The following is a 19,518-nucleotide window of genomic DNA, read 5'->3' on the forward strand; positions in this document are numbered from 1 at the left end:
AGTGGAAATTTATGTCAGTAAATCACCCTGATATATTGATTGAGCGGGAGCATAGGGTGTCCTAGGCCCCCTTGCAGTCATTGTTCAGGGACAGTTAAGTAACTAGTGGAAAATCCATTTCAGATCACATACCACCTGTTTTATAAGGTGGGCACTGGACATGCTTTACTGTGATTGATGGCTCTTCAGGTAAATGATTTCTTGTTTGATTATTGGAGATTTCAAACTTGTTCTCCCATGATATTGACAAGTGAGGAGGACTTGTGACAAAGGAGCCCATCCAAGACATGTTCCTTGTTGCTCATCATTTCCAGATGAACTGTTAAGACTCCTCCTTCTAATTCTCTTATTTCCTTTATCCCAAGCCTCAGTGGGTCCCTTGTCTTTACCTAGACATAATTGGCTCTATAAAGTATTTGGGGGAGGCTTTAGGCAGAAATTGAGTGCAGCCTGGTCTGGTTGTAAAGTTCCCTAACACCTTGACCATGAATTTGAGAGAACAGAAATATAGCTCCATCGTTGGCCTGCTCTTATGCTGAGAAATGCATTTCCTGTTGAAACGGCCATGGGGTAGCACATGCTGAGGATTGCAGTGAGGAAATATGCTACCCTTTGTTGCAAGACACCCCCATATAATGTGTTAAACATGTACTTCTCATTTATCTGGAAATTTCTTCGGAAGTAAACGTCTCTGAATTGGAAGCCAGATACTCTAAGAAGCTGTGGAATTTTTTGCAGATCCCAAGGGTATCATTTAGAAAATTGCTGCTTTAGGGTCCGGGCACAGCTGTACATGCCTGTAATCCTAGTACTTTGGGAGGCCAAGGAGGTCAGGAGTTTGAGACCAGCCTGGCCAACATGGTGAAAATCTGTCTCTACCAAAAAACACACACTAAATTAACTGGGCATGGTGGCGTGCAACTGTAATCCCATCTACTCAGGAGGCTGAGACACAAGAATCATATGAACCCAGGAGTCAGGTTGCAGTGAGCCAAGAGCATGTCACTGCACTCCGGCCTGGGTGACAGAGCAAGACTCTGTCGCAAAAAAAAAAAAAAAAGAAGAAGGAAAAAAAAGAAAATCATTGCTTTAGTTGGTTGAGAAAAAGTGTGTAATATATATGTAATGCTAGAAAGGATCTAGTTTGTTATATGTGTGTAATTTTGTTAATTCTTTCCTGTTCTGACATATATCAGATTTTGATGTGTTTGTGGAAAAACTGAAAATGTCAGCTAACTATTAGGAAATAGCTCACTTTGGGAACTGCTCATTTCCTTCCTTCAGCAGTGAAGATGAATCTGATGCCTGAATATGACCCTTGGCCTTTAACTGAAAGAATTAAAAAAAGATCAATCTAGCCAAAGGCGTTTAGCCTGGGATGGGATGTTTGTAGCTGCCACCTTGTGGGAGCTACATTCCACCTGCCGTGTGGACTTTTAAAAAGTTGATGATTTATATGGTTTACTGTATCCCCAAAACATCCTTACTTTCTCTCTTCCTGTCAACCCCAATACTTCTGCTCCCTTTCAGGGCAGTCTACTTTGTTCGGCATAAAGAATCCCGGCAGAGGTTTGCCATGAAGAAGATTAATAAACAGAACCTCATCCTTCGAAACCAGATCCAGCAGGCCTTTGTGGAGCGGGATATCCTGACTTTTGCAGAAAACCCCTTTGTTGTCAGCATGTATTGCTCCTTTGAAACAAGGCGCCACTTGTGCATGGTCATGGAATATGTGGAAGGTATATCAGTATCTGACACGGAGAACATGACACCTGTACCCAGAAATTCCTTGCTCATTTGTGTTGTTGAAGCTTTCTGTATTTGTGCCACATAATGGCTGTATCCACCTAGGAACTAAAGCCCAGGCAAATGAGATGGCTGTATTCCCAGTCATTATCTTCTGATAATTGCTTGTAAAGTGCCTGCTCTACTATAACAAAGGGAAAATTAGTGCTATCTGGAAAAAGGTTGTTTATCTTTTTTAATAGTTTTTAATCCTAACTACCTCCTCTCAGTTGGTCATTAAAGTTGGAATATAGGTGATGGGATTTTTTTCTACTTATTTTTATTACGTATCATAAAAGTACTCATCACAATTAGTCTTTTTTTTTTTTTTTTTGAGACGGAGTCTCGCTCTGAGTCACCCAGGCTGGAGTGCAGTGGCGCGATCTCGGCTCACTGCAAGCTCCGCCTCCCAGGTTCACGCCATTCTCCTGCCTCAGCCTCCGAGTAGCTGGGACTACAGGCGCCCGCCACCTCGCCCGGCTAGTTTTTTGTATTTTTAGTAGAGACGGGGTTTCACCGTGTTAGCCAGGATGGTCTCGATCTCCTGACCTCGTGATCCACCCGCCTCGGCCTCCCAAAGTGCTGGGATTACAGGCTTGAGCCACCGCGCCCTGCCCACAATTAGTCTTACAGAAAGAAATATATATTCTTTTCAGTCTATGGTATGAAATAAAATGGAAAAGGAGGTACATTCAAGAAAATGAAGCCAGTCTTCCTGATTTTTAGCTTTTTTTCTTTCTTTCTTTAAGAGGTTTGTGGACTACCTTTTCAGTGCTCCAAGTAATCTTATTTCCATCAATTTTACATTAACTTTCTGAGTTCAAGTGACCATGACTTGTTGACATAAAGTTAATAAGATGAATAGATCAGTAGCAATTTCAAAGCATCTAATTTAAGCTGTTATCATTGAACAGAATCCCAAAACTATAAAACTCAAACATTAGATATCCTTTTAGTTTAACCTTTCCATTTCATAGATGAGCGAAATAAAGGTCAAGAAAGGAAGACTTACTAGATAGAGTGGTAGATAAAAGACAAAAACGTAGCTTGCGTTATTTTCATCTGATATTCTTTCTACCACACCAATATTTTGCTTTTTTAACCTCTGTTGTGGTTATCTTAACAAAAACAATAACTAACATTTATCACACATTTAGTATGTGATATGTGTTGGGCAATATCCTAAGTTCTTTATATAGATTATCTCATTTAATTCTCATAAGAATTCTAACAAAGATGACATCATTACCATCCTCGTATTACGGATAAAGGAACCAAGAGTAGTTTGCCTAGGATGTCTCAGCTTGTAAGAGGCAGAGCTAGAATTTGGACTCAGGTAGCCTGATTCTAGAATCCATGTTTTATGCTGGTATATTTTAAATTGTTACCATGATCCTAAAATTATGCTAGCAGTTCTTTAAAGTACAGTTTCACTTCAGAGCCAAACCTTCTCTCTTATGAATACTACTTCTTAAATAAAAATCTGTATTTTCTGCATACCATGTCTTAGTTAGAAACATGACAGGTTCACACACAGACTCCAGTAGTGACTATGATATGCTGTGTCTATGGGTAGAAATGATTTCACCTTGAAATTCTGCAGTCCAAACTGATTTTCTCCATTAAGCCTTGATCCTATAGCTACTAACTCTTTTTCCTGTGTTATAGGGGGAGACTGTGCTACTTTAATGAAAAACATGGGTCCTCTCCCTGTTGATATGGCCAGAATGTACTTTGCTGAGACGGTCTTGGCCTTGGAATATTTACATAATTATGGAATTGTTCACAGGGATTTGAAACCAGACAAGTATGTACACAAATGAAATATATATCTTCTTTTGCCCAATACAAAGTTCTTGTATGTTTATAAAGATGTTTCCTTTTAATGCAATGTTCATTTTTAAATTCTTCCATAATGTCCAAAATAAGTTGTTTTAACAGTATATATGGTAATTTGTATGTAAATCTTTAAAGGATATGCTTATGTGAAGTTCAGGAAACTCATAGAAAAGAGGATACAATGCATATGTGTGTGTGTGTGTATATATATATATAAATATATATATATAAATAAGTTCTGAGATACATATGCAGAATGTGCAGGTTTGTTACATAGGTATACACATGCCATGGTGGTTTGCTGCACCCATCAACCCATCATCTACATTAGGTATTTCTCCTAATGTTATCCCTCCCCTAGTTCCCCACCCCCCACAATGCTTATATTAATAATTTATCAGTCGGGTGCGGTGGCTCACATCTGTAATCCTAGCACTGTGGAAGGCTGAAGCGGGCAGATCACGAGGTTAGGAGATCGAGATCATCCTGGCTAACGTGGTGAAACTCCATCTCTACTAAAAATATAAAATAATTAGCCGGACGTGATGGTGGGCCTGTAGTCCCAGCTACTCGGGAGGCTGAGGCAGGAGAATGGCGTGAACCCAGGAGGCAGAGGTTGCAGTGAGCCAAGATCATGCCACTGCACTCCAGCCTGGGCAACAGAATGAGACCCCGTCTCAAAAAAAAAAAAAAAAAAAACTTACCAGCAACAAGAGAAAAAGATAATCATAAAGCCAGAGTTAATTTTTTTAAGTTTTTTTTTTAAATGATGTAAATGTGATAATGGCTTCATAGAATGCTACTAGTTGTTTTCTGGATAGTTTCTTTATTTGGTGCCATACTTAGATTACCTTTTCCTACTCCAAGATGAAGTGCTTGATATTACATTCTGTTTTACTCACAATTTAATTTTTTAGTAATTTTTAATTTACGTGGAATTGATTTTGGTGTCTGATCTGCGATACAGATAGACTTTTTTTCCCAGATGACTAGCTATTCATCTTGACACCATTTATTAAATATTTCATGCTTTATCCACTAATTTGAGATGCCTCTAAAAACATTACATATTAATATGTAAAAACTTTAAGTGTGCTGAAAAGTTTATGGTAAAGTTGACTCATGCTTATTCTACAAAATTTGAAAAATTCAGGGGAAAAAAAGAGAAAAAAATTCATCCACAATATTACCAAAGACAACTATAACATTTTGGGATATTTCCATCCAGTAGCTTTTTTAAAAAATCCCTCTATTCTTTTAATTTTTAAATTACTATAATACTGTATATACTATTTAAACTTTTTATTTTCCCACTTAAAATGAAAAGTTTTAAATATATTTAATTGCAGATTCTTTGCATGTGTAAGAAATACAGGTTTTGTGCTTAATGAGTAGAAATTTAAATTAGAGATGGAAGTTGAAATCTGAAACAATATTTTTCTGTTTGTTTTGTTTTGTTTTGTTTTATCTTGTGTCTCATTTGTATCACAAATGGGTTGCTTAGTTCCTGGTATATGCCCTTTCTTTTTCATTTTCTTAATGTGAAAATGGAAAGGGATCAGAGTTTCATACTCGAATTTTTCCAGAAGTTTCAAAGTGTTATAAATGATGCTGTATGTGGCTGCTCCAACAAAGATTAGCTACGCCTTGTCGCCAGCCCTCCCTTGTGAATTACACTCAGCTGCTAGATGGAAGTATTTGACATCTTTGTGTGACTTCATCTCTTTCCAGGCTGGGTTTTGTAATAAGCTTGATGCCCATATATTAAATAGTCTTAGAAATTGATGGGGGTAGGGGGCAAATGAAAATAGATAACCAGCTTATAAAGTGATTATTGTGTTATATGTCCTTCTGCCTCATAGCTTGTTGGTTACCTCCATGGGGCACATAAAGCTGACAGATTTTGGATTATCTAAGGTGGGACTAATGAGCATGACTACCAACCTTTATGAGGGTCATATTGAGAAGGATGCTCGAGAGTTCCTGGATAAACAGGTAAGCTTGAGTGCCATTTAGTTTATTGAGAAATACATAGTATGGTATTGCCAGTGAAGTTCAGAATCAACTTGTGTGGGCCATCTTCACATTAGTGCTGGTGGTTTAGATGTCTGTATAAACCTTACATTTAATAAAGTGCAAATTGCTTCCATTTTTCTCCCTGGGCCTCTTTGAACTGTCTGCTCCCTCTACATTCCTCTCCCAACATTATGGTCTATTAGCAAGACGAACGATCTAATTGCACACAAGTGAGAGTGTGAGAGAGACAAATGGAAAACTGTTTTTGTAAGGAATTCAGGAGTCTCAGTAGAGTACTTGTGAAACTCATGATGCATTGTACCATCACGGGTGCTAAATCCAAGCCACGGCCCATTTCCCTTTAAGCATGCCTCATTACCATGTGCCCACAATCTGTTCATTGTAAAGTTACTTAAGGTAAACACAGCTCAACTGTCATTGCTTTTATGAAATAACCTGTGTGTGAATGTATTTTGGTCATATAGATACTAAAACTCTCTCTGACAATGACAAACTTAAAAATGCATTATTATTTTAAATTTAAGGATTATAAGTGGTTTTAATATTGTATAATAGGTAAAACTACCAAACAGGGTCAGATTCTCAATTTGAAAGTAAACATTACATATAATTTAACATTAGAGCAGAACTGTAAACTTCCCATCTTTGGTAATAATTCTTTGCCTTGGTATTTTTAATACTTTTTTATACTTGTTGCTCTTAAGTTCTTTGTCCATGTGATTCCATGTGGTTGAGCAGGTGCATTCTGGGCAAAATAATTGGTGACTAGCCATCTTGCTTATTTTAATTCATGTCTAATATTCCAATTATTCAAATATTGCAATTATCTTTTAGGTCTGCGGCACACCTGAATACATTGCACCAGAAGTGATTCTGAGGCAGGGTTATGGAAAGCCGGTGGATTGGTGGGCCATGGGGATTATCCTCTATGAATTTCTGGTTGGATGCGTGCCCTTCTTTGGGGATACTCCAGAAGAGCTATTTGGACAAGTCATCAGTGGTAAATATCATCAGGAGTTATCTTTAAGTCACTGTTGGGAAGCAGCTATTTAATGTAAATCTGTTGAGTGTCACAGTTTTTACTACTAAAATGTTAACCTTTATCAAACAGTTGAGCCAGCGAATTAAAAGAACTCACTCATCAAAGCATATAACTGACATTCTTAATCTCAAGAGAGCAGTTTTTGTTGAAAATTGATCTGAAGAAATTACGTTAACATAGAATTTGGAAATGTACTAGCAACAAAACCATTTTTTATCGTGTGCTTTTTCTGCAAAGGAAATTGGTGTGGGATTTACAGGCAATTTAATTGCCGTCCAGTCTTCCTTTCCATGATAGGAAAGTTGCACCACGGAAGAAAAGGTTAATGTGGGTAACATTTACATAAATGGGGAAAATGGCTAATGGCATAATGAAGAAATTAACAAAAATGTAATAAACCCTAAAACAAATGTCTACCAAATAATAAATGATGAGAATGGGAAAGCAGCAAATTGAATCCACAGATTGTTAATGATTTCATTGGTAGTTGTTATGGTGTAATGTTATTTCTGTAACAGCTGTTCATCTTTCATTTAAAATTCAATAACTTTCAGATCTTAACCTGCAAGCTGACCCTAACTATTGTATGTGGCCTGTGGCAAAACTAAATGATAATTAAATAGGGTGTATCACTACCCTACCTGCCGATTTTATAATTTTCCCTGGAACAGATCAGAAAGGTCTCTCTTCTTGAAAGTTTGTCAGGCGTCACTGACATCTTTATCAGCCACCTGCGGTCTATTTGGACTGTGTTTACAAGGTCCAGCATGGAAGTAGGGGAAAAAATCATTTTGCATGTGAGGCCGCTTTATCACAGCAATCTTTTCTATCATTGACTTTGCAAGCCAGGCATATTTGTAAACTTTAACAAAGCAGATTTGTGAGTTGCCTGCAATGTATGACCCCTTTATACAATATCTGAGCTGTTTATGGATTTATAACTAGGCTGTTTTCTGATATACTAAGGCCTGAATGGCAAAGGGAATCAACTGTTTAATTAACACAAACAGCAAATGCTGGCTTTGTTCTTGATGCCTTACGGCTCAGATGCATATTCATGTTGTATTTTCCAAATCAGATTTAAACTGCAGCAGAGGAAGCTAGAGGCAGGCACACACAGAAATAACTCATGTTTTTATTGCATTTCCGTACACACAAGCACGCACACCTATCTTCAGGCAAACTCCTTCAGAATGAGAATGTATTCTTAATATTTATGACAGATTTTAAATACTTCCATTACTATGATTACTTTGTGTTGTTTTTTTTTCTTCTTCTTCTTCAGTCATAGCACTTTGACCTTTTTTGTTTATTTGTTTCCGGAAATAGTTATTTTTGCAAAATTACTTCTTGTTTCTTAGAGCTGAAGAACTCTATGGCTGTGGCCAAATTCTCAGTTGAGGAAATTAAGAGAGAAAAATCTTACCCTGAGATAATCCCTGGATGGATATATTAGCCACCTGAAATGGAAGTGTTTAGAGTTTCTATTATTTTAAGTCTTTTAATAACTAGAGAGGCAACTTTTTGGAAGCCAATTCTTTGAAAGAAAAATGAATTTAAAAAGCAAATGAAAGATCTGCTTATTGAAATATTCTCTTCCTACCTTGTAAAAAATCTGTGCTACTTATGTCTTATAAAATAATGCTTCTCAAACATGACTGTGTTTAGGAATCGACTGAAGATCTTGCTGAAATGCAGACTCTGATTTAGTAGGTCTGGAGTGGGCCTGACATTCTGCCTTTCTGACAAATTCCCAGATGATGACCATGTTGCTGGGACCTGGACCCTCTTGTGAACAATATGGTTATAAACAACTTTTCTTCCTTCTAGATGAGATCAACTGGCCTGAGAAGGATGAGGCGCCCCCACCTGATGCCCAGGATCTGATTACCTTACTCCTCAGGCAGAATCCCCTGGAGAGGCTGGGAACAGGTTAGAGCCCATGTGTTTTAATTTTGCTAATATGCAAGAAATAATGTCTACATGGAGCGCTCTGAAGCTTTTGTTGTTTTGCTTTTGCATAGGCAACATCTGTTAGTTGATGTAGAACATGACTGCAACACTTTATAGCAGTAATATTTTGGATTTTGTTTCCTGATTCAAAACAGTGTGTACACTAAGAGGGTTAGTTGGTTGTCTTTGTTTTTTGTTGTTTTTGTGTTTGGCAAAGCAGAAATTATGCTTAATTTGTTTCAATAAATAAAGCTTCTCTGGAAGAAAACCTCAAAGGCACATGTAACTCTTCTGTCCTGAAAAGCATGCATCTTAAATAACTTGAAACAGAGGATTCGCTATTTGGAACTCTTTTTGTTTTTGTCTTTAAATATACATCCCCATACGGATTTGACCCAGCATGTTACTATCCACAGGCTTTGAAATGGGTTATCAGTACTTGGACTAATTACTAGAAATGAGTGCCTGGGGTTGAACCATGCTGTCCTGTCACAGTGATCAGCACAGTGATGAGCACCATGACCCAAGAAAGCGAATTAAAAACCACTGCCTTTCAGGATTAACAAGATAGTAGATTTGCTTCTTGCTGATAATTTTTTCTGACTGTTCTGCCAGCATTTTATTCCCTTTTCTTCTCTGTATTCTGAATAGACAGACGTAGCGATCCCAGTATAGAGTCCCAGTCTGCCCGAGTATGTGAATTTATGTAGATGAGACTAAATATTAAATATAAATGCACATAGTCTAGCCAGCCTCCATAATTTTCATCAGTGAAAAGTGTTGGCTTGATGGATTATTTACTCTGAGCTGTTTCATTCTACCCCCATTTTAATAGAAATAACAGAAAATACTGAAGAAATCATTTTCTCCCCCATTTTTTTCCAAGACAAAAATTTGAAACAGCTACAAATATTTATTGTATTCTCCACATTCACCCACCGATTCTCCTATTGGAGGTCTCTGTTCTTACCTAAGTGTAGACGAAGGCAGTGCTACTAGAGTTTATGATAATGCATTATAGCAAGGGTCAGCAAGCTACAGCCAGATTTGTCCCACAGCCTGGTACTGTAAATAAAGCTTTACTGAAACACCTCCACGTCCCACTCATTTAGGTATTGTATGGCTGCTTTCATGCTATAAGGACAGAGTTAGGTAGTCATGACAGACCGTATGCCATGCAAAGACTAAAATGTGTACTGTTTTGCCTTTTACACAAAAGCTTTGCAGACCCTGCATTAGAGAATCCAAAAAGGCTTAAAATTAGGGCTTCACTAGAAAACTTCTTTTAGTTGAGCCTCTCACTAGAGCACCTTGTGCCTTTTTTACTTTTTTCAGTGGGTGAGTGGACTTTTAACCTGAAAACCCAATATAAATTGAGGTTGAGGGCATAAACTCCACAGTCAGCTAACCTGAGTTTAAATCTCAGCTGTATGACCCTGGACAGGTTACTTCTTTTTCTAGTGCTCATCTCCTCATTTGTGAAAAGGAAATGTTTGAAGTGCTACCTCATAGGATTATTATAAAGATAAAAACAGATCATTCTAGGGAAGAGGAGGCATTCTGCTGGATGGCTTTTTAAAACATTTCCTCCAGAGTCATCTGCCTCATTAACAACAGTTTTATCTTAAAATTATTTTCTAAGTTCATAAACTGACACGATTTCTTGTTCTGTTATGAATGCATACTGCCCTAGTCCTTCAATCAGCCCATAATATGTGTTTTTTGTTTGGTTTTTGGTTGGTGGGTGGGTGGGGTGGTTTGTTTGTTTATTTATTTAGAGATGGCATCTCACTCTGACACCCCGGCTGGAGTGCAGTGGTGTGATCTTGGCCCACTGCAACCTCCGCCTCCCAGGTTCAAGCGATTCTCATGCCTAAGCCTCCCGAGTAGCTGGGACCACAAGTGCATGCCACCATGCCCAGCTACTTTTTGTATTTTTAGTAGAGATGGGGTTTTGCCATGTTGGCCAGGCTGGTCTTGAACTCCTGGCCTCAACTGATCCACCCACCTTGGCCTCCCAAAGTGCTGAGATTACAGCCTTATGAGCCATCGTGCCTGGCTCCATCATATATGTTTTAATCCCTGTTACCTGAAGTCAGGTGTAGAATTTTCCACTTGTGGTGTCATATTGGTGCTCAAAAAGTTTCAGATTTTGGAGCATTTCAGATTTAAAATTTTCAGACCAAGGGTGTTCAGCCTGTATTCTGCCCCGTATTTACTCCTCCAGGAAAACTTGGATTCTTGTTTGGGCTTCATTTAACTAGACAAGGATGTGATAATGATCAGATCTCTGTGTTTATAAATCATAGGCTGCAAGTTACTTCTCTGCACATTTTCTCATTGACTGCTACTTTCAGTCTTTTTAGGGTTTGACAGTTTGAAGAACGAATCTCCAAACAGAAACCCAGAAGAGACATTTAAAAGACCCTACCCAAGCTCTTAGAATTGTCAAGTGCTTGCCAAACAGGCCAGTCCAACATGACAGGTCCCAGTAGGGCCCAGAGCCTGAGGCTGAAAATCCCGCAGGCCTGCCATGCTGCTCCCAATGACAGCATTTTGTATTTAATGCATATTTAGTGGGCAAAATAATGCACCGTGAAAATGTGCGAATGCACATTTGCCCAAGAGATTAGAGAGGCTGAGAAAAAGGGTGTGAAGAACATAATGGATGTTTAAGAAACTTCCATGAAAGGAGAGAAAAGGGAAAGTGTTAGTGTCAAAGCATAACTTGCAATTTGGGAGCTTGTCCTACTGGAACTATACTTTTGAACTTGTAGAATATTGAGTGGCAGCCTGACTCATTGGACTTCAGAGCTGCTCAGATGTCACTGCTACCCATGTCTTGAATAGTTTCTTCATTGCCCTGAGTCTCAGTTTCCTAGTCTATGGAAATGGGCGTTGTATATACTTCACAGGATTATTGTGAGGAGTAAATGCAAAAATGTTCATGAAGGTATCTAGTTCATTTACTAAGTACCTAGCAAGAGCTCAAGGAATAATGTTTCCTTTCCCTTCATGATGAATTCTTACAATGAGAACTATCATTTGCGTGAGTGATTTGTTTTTAGCTCACGATGCTATCACCCATATTTTACCAAAAATTTAGCCCGGAGTCATTTTCCCCCAATTCCCCCCCACCCCGCTTTCTTTTCTTCCTTATCTCTCCATAAGTGCATGAGAAACTGGACCAACTAATACCAGCTTCTCATAAGTGAGGCACAAAGGCCAAAGGGTGAGAAATGTGAGCTAAATCAACCATGGGCTGTGAGTCCTTGAGGAGGACCCATTTGTCATTGTCTACAGGGATGAAATGAAGGCTCTCACCAGCTTGGGTCCCAGAGGATAGCAGGCGGTGGGGTAAAACCCCCGACACTGGCTGCAGTCTGGTTGAGCTCTTGGCCCTAGAGAAACTGCTTTTCTCATAAAGTTGAGCAACCCAAAATGTGAGGGCTGGACTGTTGATATGGCCCCCATGAGCAGCAGCTGAAGTGATAGTCATTGTGGTCTAGTGGAACCATCACTGCACTAGGAGTTCAGAGATGTGTGTTGTGGACCACTAACTAGGGCTTCCCCTATCCGACATCCTCACCGTGCTGACGACCTCCATGTTGGGTAGGGAAACAGTTAAGCCCTCTTAGCTTTCGTATTCTGTTTCTCCAAGTAAAAGAGCGCTAGAAGAAAATGAGATGGGCACTTGTGTATACGGGCATTGATTAGGGATAGGTGAGAGCAAGGATGCATGGTTGGCTGGAATGAGACTCTGCAGAGGTGCTGTAGAACAGACACATGAGTTGGCTGTTAGGCTCAGGTCCCCAGTGTTGGCAGTTCTGAATCTGTTTGCAAAGCGATGCAAGAGAGATGGTGGAGTAGGAACAAATTAAAGCATGCCTCCGCCTTATATGTGGCACTGAGGTTGGGCCTGGGTGTTTTTAGGTAGGCCTAGGTTCAGCCTTGAATCTTTACCCTCTGGGGGATCATGGTCCATGGTGTTTTATTGCTTATGCTTCATTTCCACATCCACAAAAGGTGTTGTAATGCCCACTTCGTGTGGTTATATTTGATGATTTAATTAAAGGAAGCAAGATACCTGTCCCATAGCATCTAGTGCAATACTTGTCACAAGTTGACTCTCAGTCGTAGCTGCTCATGCTTATTGTCAGATTTCAGTATTTTGCTAGAAATGTGGGAACCACCTGGATAGAATAGGGTAAAGATTCTAATTAAATGTTTTATAAAGAAGAATCCATTTCCCCCTTTTTTGGGTAATTTCCTCACTTTGATGTTTTCACTCCATTCCATCATTTTCAGAACACCAATTTGCCCTGGCTGGATTCAGAGCTAGGGCTGACACTATGCCTTATGCTAGAGGGGTCCAATGAGGACAGAGTCCAATCTTTGATCCACAGACAGCAACCCCCAACCAAGATTCACAGCCCATTTTGTATTCAACTTGGCATTTCTCATCCTATTCTTTTTGTACCCCACAGCGGACAGGATGAGAGGCCTGGGTGACAATTACAAGAACGAGGCATTTACTTGCACCTAGCAGAGATCTTTTGGCAGGGAGGCTGATTAGACCCTTTATTAACGTCTCAGATATCTCTCTGAGTTTTTTCAGGGTTGATTCTTTGTTATCTCTCCAACAATATGTGTGCTGGTGGCAGGGCGGGGGTCTGATTCTTATTCTATGATATTATATCGTGTACCTTTTTCTCTTTATATGGGATACGGTATTCATATTTTTGATGGCCTGTCCTTTAAAATCACTCTTTAAAATTATGAACTGAATTGAAAACATTTCACTGAATTATGCTATCATGCTGACTTGGCAAAAAGAAGCCTAAAACTTGGAAATGGTGATTGATATTTTAGAGGCATTAAAAGTCTTTAAAACAGATTTGTCAGTTTCCTACTTACGAATCTGTAGTTCACAGAATCTAATTCTTATCTATGTTAATGAGCAATCCAATAAAATTGAATGGTAACCCCTATAAATAATATTTAGGAAAAATTTATCAATATTCACTTCTCCTCCAGAGGAAATGTTGCTGTGAACACATTTTGCACCTTGTTAGAATTTCTCTGGGTTTTTATTGAGTGAGTCTGCTGTGGGCCAATATTTATCCACATCTCCAGGTTCAGCATAATGTGATTTTAAGTGTCCACAACATTAACCTTTGAAAAATGGAGGAAGTCATGGAAAAAACTAACAAAGAAAAACAGTGCCATAGCAACTGCTGTTAGCAACATCACATCTCCTACTGACAAATTATCAGAAAAATTTTTGGGGCTTTGGTTGTAGAATGAAAAAGTATGATTTTCTTGTCTGTATTTCTTTGCTGATATGTTTTCAAAATTGTTAAAAACTGATGTTTGCCTTTGCTTAGTGGGGATAGTTTAACACTTTCCTCTCTGTCTCTACCTGCCCACTTCCAGGTGGTGCCTATGAAGTCAAACAGCATCGATTCTTCCGTTCTTTAGACTGGAACAGTTTACTGAGACAGAAGGCAGAATTTATTCCCCAACTGGAATCTGAGGATGACACAAGTTATTTTGATAGTATGTGCTTTATCTGACATCAAATATTGTTTGGCCTTTACTCGATAAATAATTACCTTTGCTTTTGAAACTCTTCATATCTCTGAGTTCTTAAACATAATGCTGATTCTATACAGAAACTCATAATTAAAATATCTAAACACTGAAAAACTGAGTAATTGGACCTGTTCCCAAACATTTCACTGCAGCTCGGTCTGAGAAGTATCATCATATGGAAACGGAGGAAGAAGACGACACAAATGATGAAGATTTTAATGTGGAAATAAGGCAGTTTTCTTCATGTTCACATAGGTTTTCAAAAGTAAGTGAAATGTGGCATAAACATACAGAGTCTCTCTGGGAGGATCTCCCGCTGGCCAGATAGTATCCCCGAACAGCTGGACACTTACTCTTTTTCAGGGTTTGAGGTCTCCTATGCCCAAACTTCCTTTTTTGTTGAAGAAAAGTGATCCCCTCAACTTATAGTCTGTCCCTATGCTACTGTGAAAATATATTTCTCTCTCCATGAATTAAGATCTTGTTTTCTTAGGGGCATAGCCTTGCACCCAAAGTCTTGTTTTTGGAGTGTGTAACTGCTACTTATATGATGACCTTGCCTTGAATGTCTCACCTGGCTCAATGCCAGGCTGTAGAGGCACCACTCGTTGCTTTTAACTTAGGATGACGAGCGCCAGCTTCACTGTGTGCAGAGTCATCTCCTAGGGATTACACAGAGTACAACAAAAGGAGAAGGCTCAGTCCTTGACATAAGCAAAGATACCTGGGGACAGTTGACTGTAAGATTGTAAAGTCTCGTAACTGCCGGGCATGGTGGCTCACACCTATAATTCCAGCACTTAGAGAGGCAGAGGCAGGAAGATAGCTTGAACCCAGGAGTTTGAGACCGGCCTGGGCAATATAGCGAGTTCCTGTTCTCCACAAAAAGGAAAAAAAAAAAAAAGACTCGTAACCAGTAAACAGAAATTATAAGCCATATTGAAAAGGCAGTAGGAAGCCAAGCTAGAATCATGAAAATGGTAGAAGATAATAAAGCTGATGATTGAGAAAGATGCCTTTTTACCAGAAGAGGTAAGATTAAAAAAATAATTAATCTAAACAAAACTGATAGTTCTGAGACAGAACAGGGCCCTAGGAAAAATGGAAATCAACGTGAGGGTACCCTACCTCCCTTTTGCTATTTTCAGTAGCTACATATTTTCTGTTGCCATGGCATTTTGCATGATTGTCGTTTAGCTTTTCTATAACATTTAGTGATTTTAAAGTGCTCTGTAGCTTTTTCTAAGTGATTACCTAGATGCACCTGCAAATTGGCCAGCACTACCCTCCCTGTTTATGGGAATGGCATTGAGGTAAGGATTTCCCTGGAGAAGGTGGTAGCCAGTCTGTCCTAGAGCCAGGACAGAAGCTTTGCTAAGTGTGGACTCAGACCAGGACTGTTCTCTGGGCCATCAAAGACAACAAAGCCAACCCCTAAACACTGCTTCCTTCTTTGCCTTGGTGGGTATTGGGTTTTCCCACTGTCTCCTGTTCTTTAGCCACTTTCCTGCTGTTCCTAGTAGATTACAGGAGGCCTCAGGACCATTCCCATGAGAGCAGCAAGTGTCTGAGCAGGGCAGTAGGGAGTGCTTCCTACCCTAGGCTCTTAGACCCCCATTTTACCTTCACTCTTTCCTATGAGACAACAGAGGTTCAGAGATAGCTGAGACCTTGGGCTTACCTGAGATCCGATCCCCTTCAGGAACCCCGGCACCAACATAGGAAACTGCCTGTCTGTAGATGTGATTTGTAAGCGAAACAAATACCTCTGGCTCTTACAACAAAATATGTACTGCATCCCTGCCACACCACCACCCAGTCTTGAAACAGATAGTTTATTCTTCTGTTGGCACTCAATTCCACTTCATTTTTCTTCTTCCTACCCCTGACTGGTGGCCATTAAATCTTTTTCTCTGTTATTTTCTTTTTCCAGTTGACTTCATGGTTAAAAAGTAATCAAGATGTGCATTGATCCCGAGGCCTAGAACTCCACTGCATCTGTGGATTTTGTTTGCAGATACAAAGTCCGCAACAAGATATGATGAGAGGATGATGAATTCATAGCTCCCTATTTGTATATATGTACACACTCACACTCACACTCACTCACTCTGACCCTTCCTCTCAGGATTCTGGTCAACAACACTGGAAAGTACTTTCTGAATACACAATTTCAGTTCAGAATTTAGTTATCCTCTCAGGTTTTCCTCCCAAGACTTGGAGTGTTTTTCTGACAAACTCTTTTTAGTAGATATTAATAAGCACCGATTATTTGCCTTCCAGGTTTTCAGCAGTATAGATCGAGTCACTCAGAATTCAGCAGAAGAGAAGGAAGACTCTGGGGACAAAACCAAAAGCACAACCTTGCCATCCACAGAAACACTGAGCTGGAGTTCAGAATATTCTGAAATGTATGTGAAATGCCTCTTAAGTAATATAAACAGTAGCTACTAGAGCAGAGTTTCTTAAACTTCAGTGAGCATCAGAATACCTGGGAGACTTGTTAAAACACAGATCTCCCACCTCCAGAGTTTCTGATCCAGTAGATCTCGGGTGGGGCCTGAAAATGTGCATTTCTGACAAGTACCCAGATTCTGCAGATGTTGCTGCTCTGGGTACCACACATTAAGAACCACTGTGCTAGACATCTCTTGGTTAGGCTTATCTAAGTCCGATTTTCACCTGGTTTCTTCCAAAATTCACCTTTAACACAGTTTTCTACTCTGTGTATATGACTTTGTTTTTGCTTTTAATTAAGGCAACAGCTATCAACATCCAACTCTTCAGATACTGAAAGCAACAGACATAAACTCAGTTCTGGCCTACTTCCCAAACTGGCTATTTCAACAGAGGGAGAACAAGATGAAGCTGCCTCCCGCCCTGGAGACCCCCATGAGGAGCCAGGAAAGCCAGCCCTTCCCCCTGAAGAGAGTGCCCAGGAGGAGCCCGAGGTCACCACTCCAGCCAGCACCATCAGCAGCTCCACCCTGTCAGGTAAGCCTCGGGCCATAGTGCCTGCTGTCCTCCTCACCACACTAAGTGACTCCTAGCGCTCGGTCCCAGGGATGGCCTCGCCAGGCAGTCAAGATGGGTGTTTTACGCTGCTAGACTTTCTCCATGACCTCAGTCCTTAGGCTTGGGACACGATCTTCTGAGATCTAAGATGAGATATCTCAGACTGCTCCTCAGTGCTCAGCCATGCAGCAAACTGTTATTGCTTCAGTTTGACCTTGGGGCCAAATTTCACCTTCTCAGCCAGGTTGCAGGGAATCTTTTGAGGGAAATAAGTCAGAATATGCTAAGGGAGTGTGTTCTCAGTTGTTGATGCAAAGGTATGTCTTATGCAGTTGCATCTAACTCAAAGTTCAGTGTGAGAGCCAGTATCCAGTAGTCAGCTTGTCAAAATTACCCTTGAAGATGTCTTGAATCACCCGTAAGGCACAGTATAAACCCAGGTTTCTCTCTAGCATTGAAATAGATGGTTGTTTCTTTGATGGAGTTGGCTTTTGTTAAAGGGTTATGTTGTACCAAATAATTTCTCTCTCCACACTAGACTCAGGCTCAGTGCAGCGTAACACTTAATGCTGTCCTGGTCCATCTAGGACTAAGGAGGGGAAAGGGGAGTCAGAAATACCAACATGATTTAAATTGGTATGTTACGTGCATATGAAATAACTCCACTGAAGACAAAAGTTACCTTCCCCATCTCTGGGTAATTGGAGTAAGAAACTCCTGAGACATCTTTGCATGTTTGGGAGGCAGTTAAGTGGGCTTGGGCCTTTGAAAGCACTTTTTTAATATTACCTTTGTGTGATGTAACCTTCCTGACAAGAGGAACAGTGTCTTCACAGATTTTTTAAGGAGCTTAATATATCGTGGATACTTGCTGGTCATTAATAATGGAGGTATCCTCACTAGATAATCAAACTTGCAATTAACTGCCCCAGAACAAGCCTCTTAAGTTCATTTAAAGTATCATTTGGTTTATGAAAATTTTATGCACAGCATGTTCTTCTATAGAGTATGTGCATTTATGCTTTTTCAAAAAGTAAAAGATGTATATGGCTTAGAATTGCTATAATGAATGTTTTCATTAAGCTACATTCAATATGCTGTATTGATAACCATGAATGATTCCAAGATTTTTCATCAACATTTTTTAAACTAAGTGAATATTCATAGTGTAAGCTTTTTTTTTTTAATCATTTCAAGAAAAACAAATTTTATGGACTGGATTTATTTCAACCTCACTAAGAAGTTTGGATCTGTGAAGCTTCACATGTGCTTATAGTTTATTGTGGAGGAAAATAATGTTAGATTTTCTTTTCTCTCTTCACTTCAGTTCTGTTTTCGTTTTGCATAATTCCACTTATCCTAACCATAAAGCCAAGAGAACAGCAATGACGAAGTAGTGTAAAGGCAACGTGTTAGACTAAGATTCCTGACCATCTCTAGCTCATGTTGATGCTCAGATCACATGTAGATATCTTGGTATTTTCTGTTCCTGGTTACAAAAGCCTTTATCTGGTTCTTAGTTACCTTACTCTGAATAGTGTATATTCACCTCGATTTAGAATTTATTCTGAATATAGTGAACTGTTTACTATCTCTTAGTCTCCTCAGCCTACTCACTACTGGAAGAGTAGGAGGGGAAGGGAGGGGAATCGTGTCTAAGCATTTGATTGATTACTTTCATAATTAAAAAAAAATCCACCTAGGTCCTGCCATGCATTTTGATTAATAGATTCACACCATCTTTCTCTCTCTCTCTCTCTCTCCCCCATACACACACTAAAAATAATCAAAAGCCTTGGGGGCTGTGCAGAATAGAGAGATGAGCTGATTTGCTTATAGCCAAGGGTAATTAGGGAGTCTGAAAACCGTGACTGTAGTAAAATTAAATTTGTTGATTTTTATATTGCTCCACCACCAAAAAGAAGGAACCTTTGACATTTAGAGAACATTAAAGTGACATTATCTACCATTGGTAGAAAAGAAGCTCACGCTTATATGCAGTGCTGCAAAATGAGATGGCAGAGGCAAGGGGGAGAGGTGACACACGGTTGTATATCCACACTCTGGCATTTAGGGAAGTACAACTTTATACCTGTTTCTCTTTTATCATGACTACATTGTGTTTGAAGCCATGCAAAATAAATGGCTTGAAGTCTTAGATGTAGGGGTCGAATGTATCCAACAATTACTCATTGTAAAGAGATTCAACTTTTCATTTTAGACTTGTCAGTGATCCCATCCAAACCAAATTA

General features: G+C 39.5%; 1 protein-coding gene across 15 annotated transcripts in view; it reads left to right on the forward strand.

Annotated features, from left to right (window-relative positions):
* The window catches only part of MAST4 (microtubule associated serine/threonine kinase family member 4), a 576,418-nt gene that overhangs the window by 533,366 nt on the left and 23,534 nt on the right, over nucleotides 1-19,518 (forward strand). For all 15 annotated transcript variants that reach the window (XM_017959600.3, XM_017959601.3, XM_017959602.3 and 12 more), the window contains 9 exons: nucleotides 1,531-1,739; nucleotides 3,454-3,592; nucleotides 5,487-5,619; nucleotides 6,496-6,661; nucleotides 8,534-8,635; nucleotides 14,093-14,215; nucleotides 14,404-14,516; nucleotides 16,535-16,662; nucleotides 17,010-17,245. In XM_017959600.3, the coding sequence (XP_017815089.2) occupies nucleotides 1,531-1,739; nucleotides 3,454-3,592; nucleotides 5,487-5,619; nucleotides 6,496-6,661; nucleotides 8,534-8,635; nucleotides 14,093-14,215; nucleotides 14,404-14,516; nucleotides 16,535-16,662; nucleotides 17,010-17,245 (1,349 nt within the window). The remainder of the gene's footprint in view (nucleotides 1-1,530; nucleotides 1,740-3,453; nucleotides 3,593-5,486; nucleotides 5,620-6,495; nucleotides 6,662-8,533; nucleotides 8,636-14,092; nucleotides 14,216-14,403; nucleotides 14,517-16,534; nucleotides 16,663-17,009; nucleotides 17,246-19,518) is intronic.

This window comes from Papio anubis, chromosome 5, assembly GCF_008728515.1.
Source record: "Papio anubis isolate 15944 chromosome 5, Panubis1.0, whole genome shotgun sequence".
Taxonomy (NCBI): domain Eukaryota; kingdom Metazoa; phylum Chordata; class Mammalia; order Primates; family Cercopithecidae; genus Papio; species Papio anubis.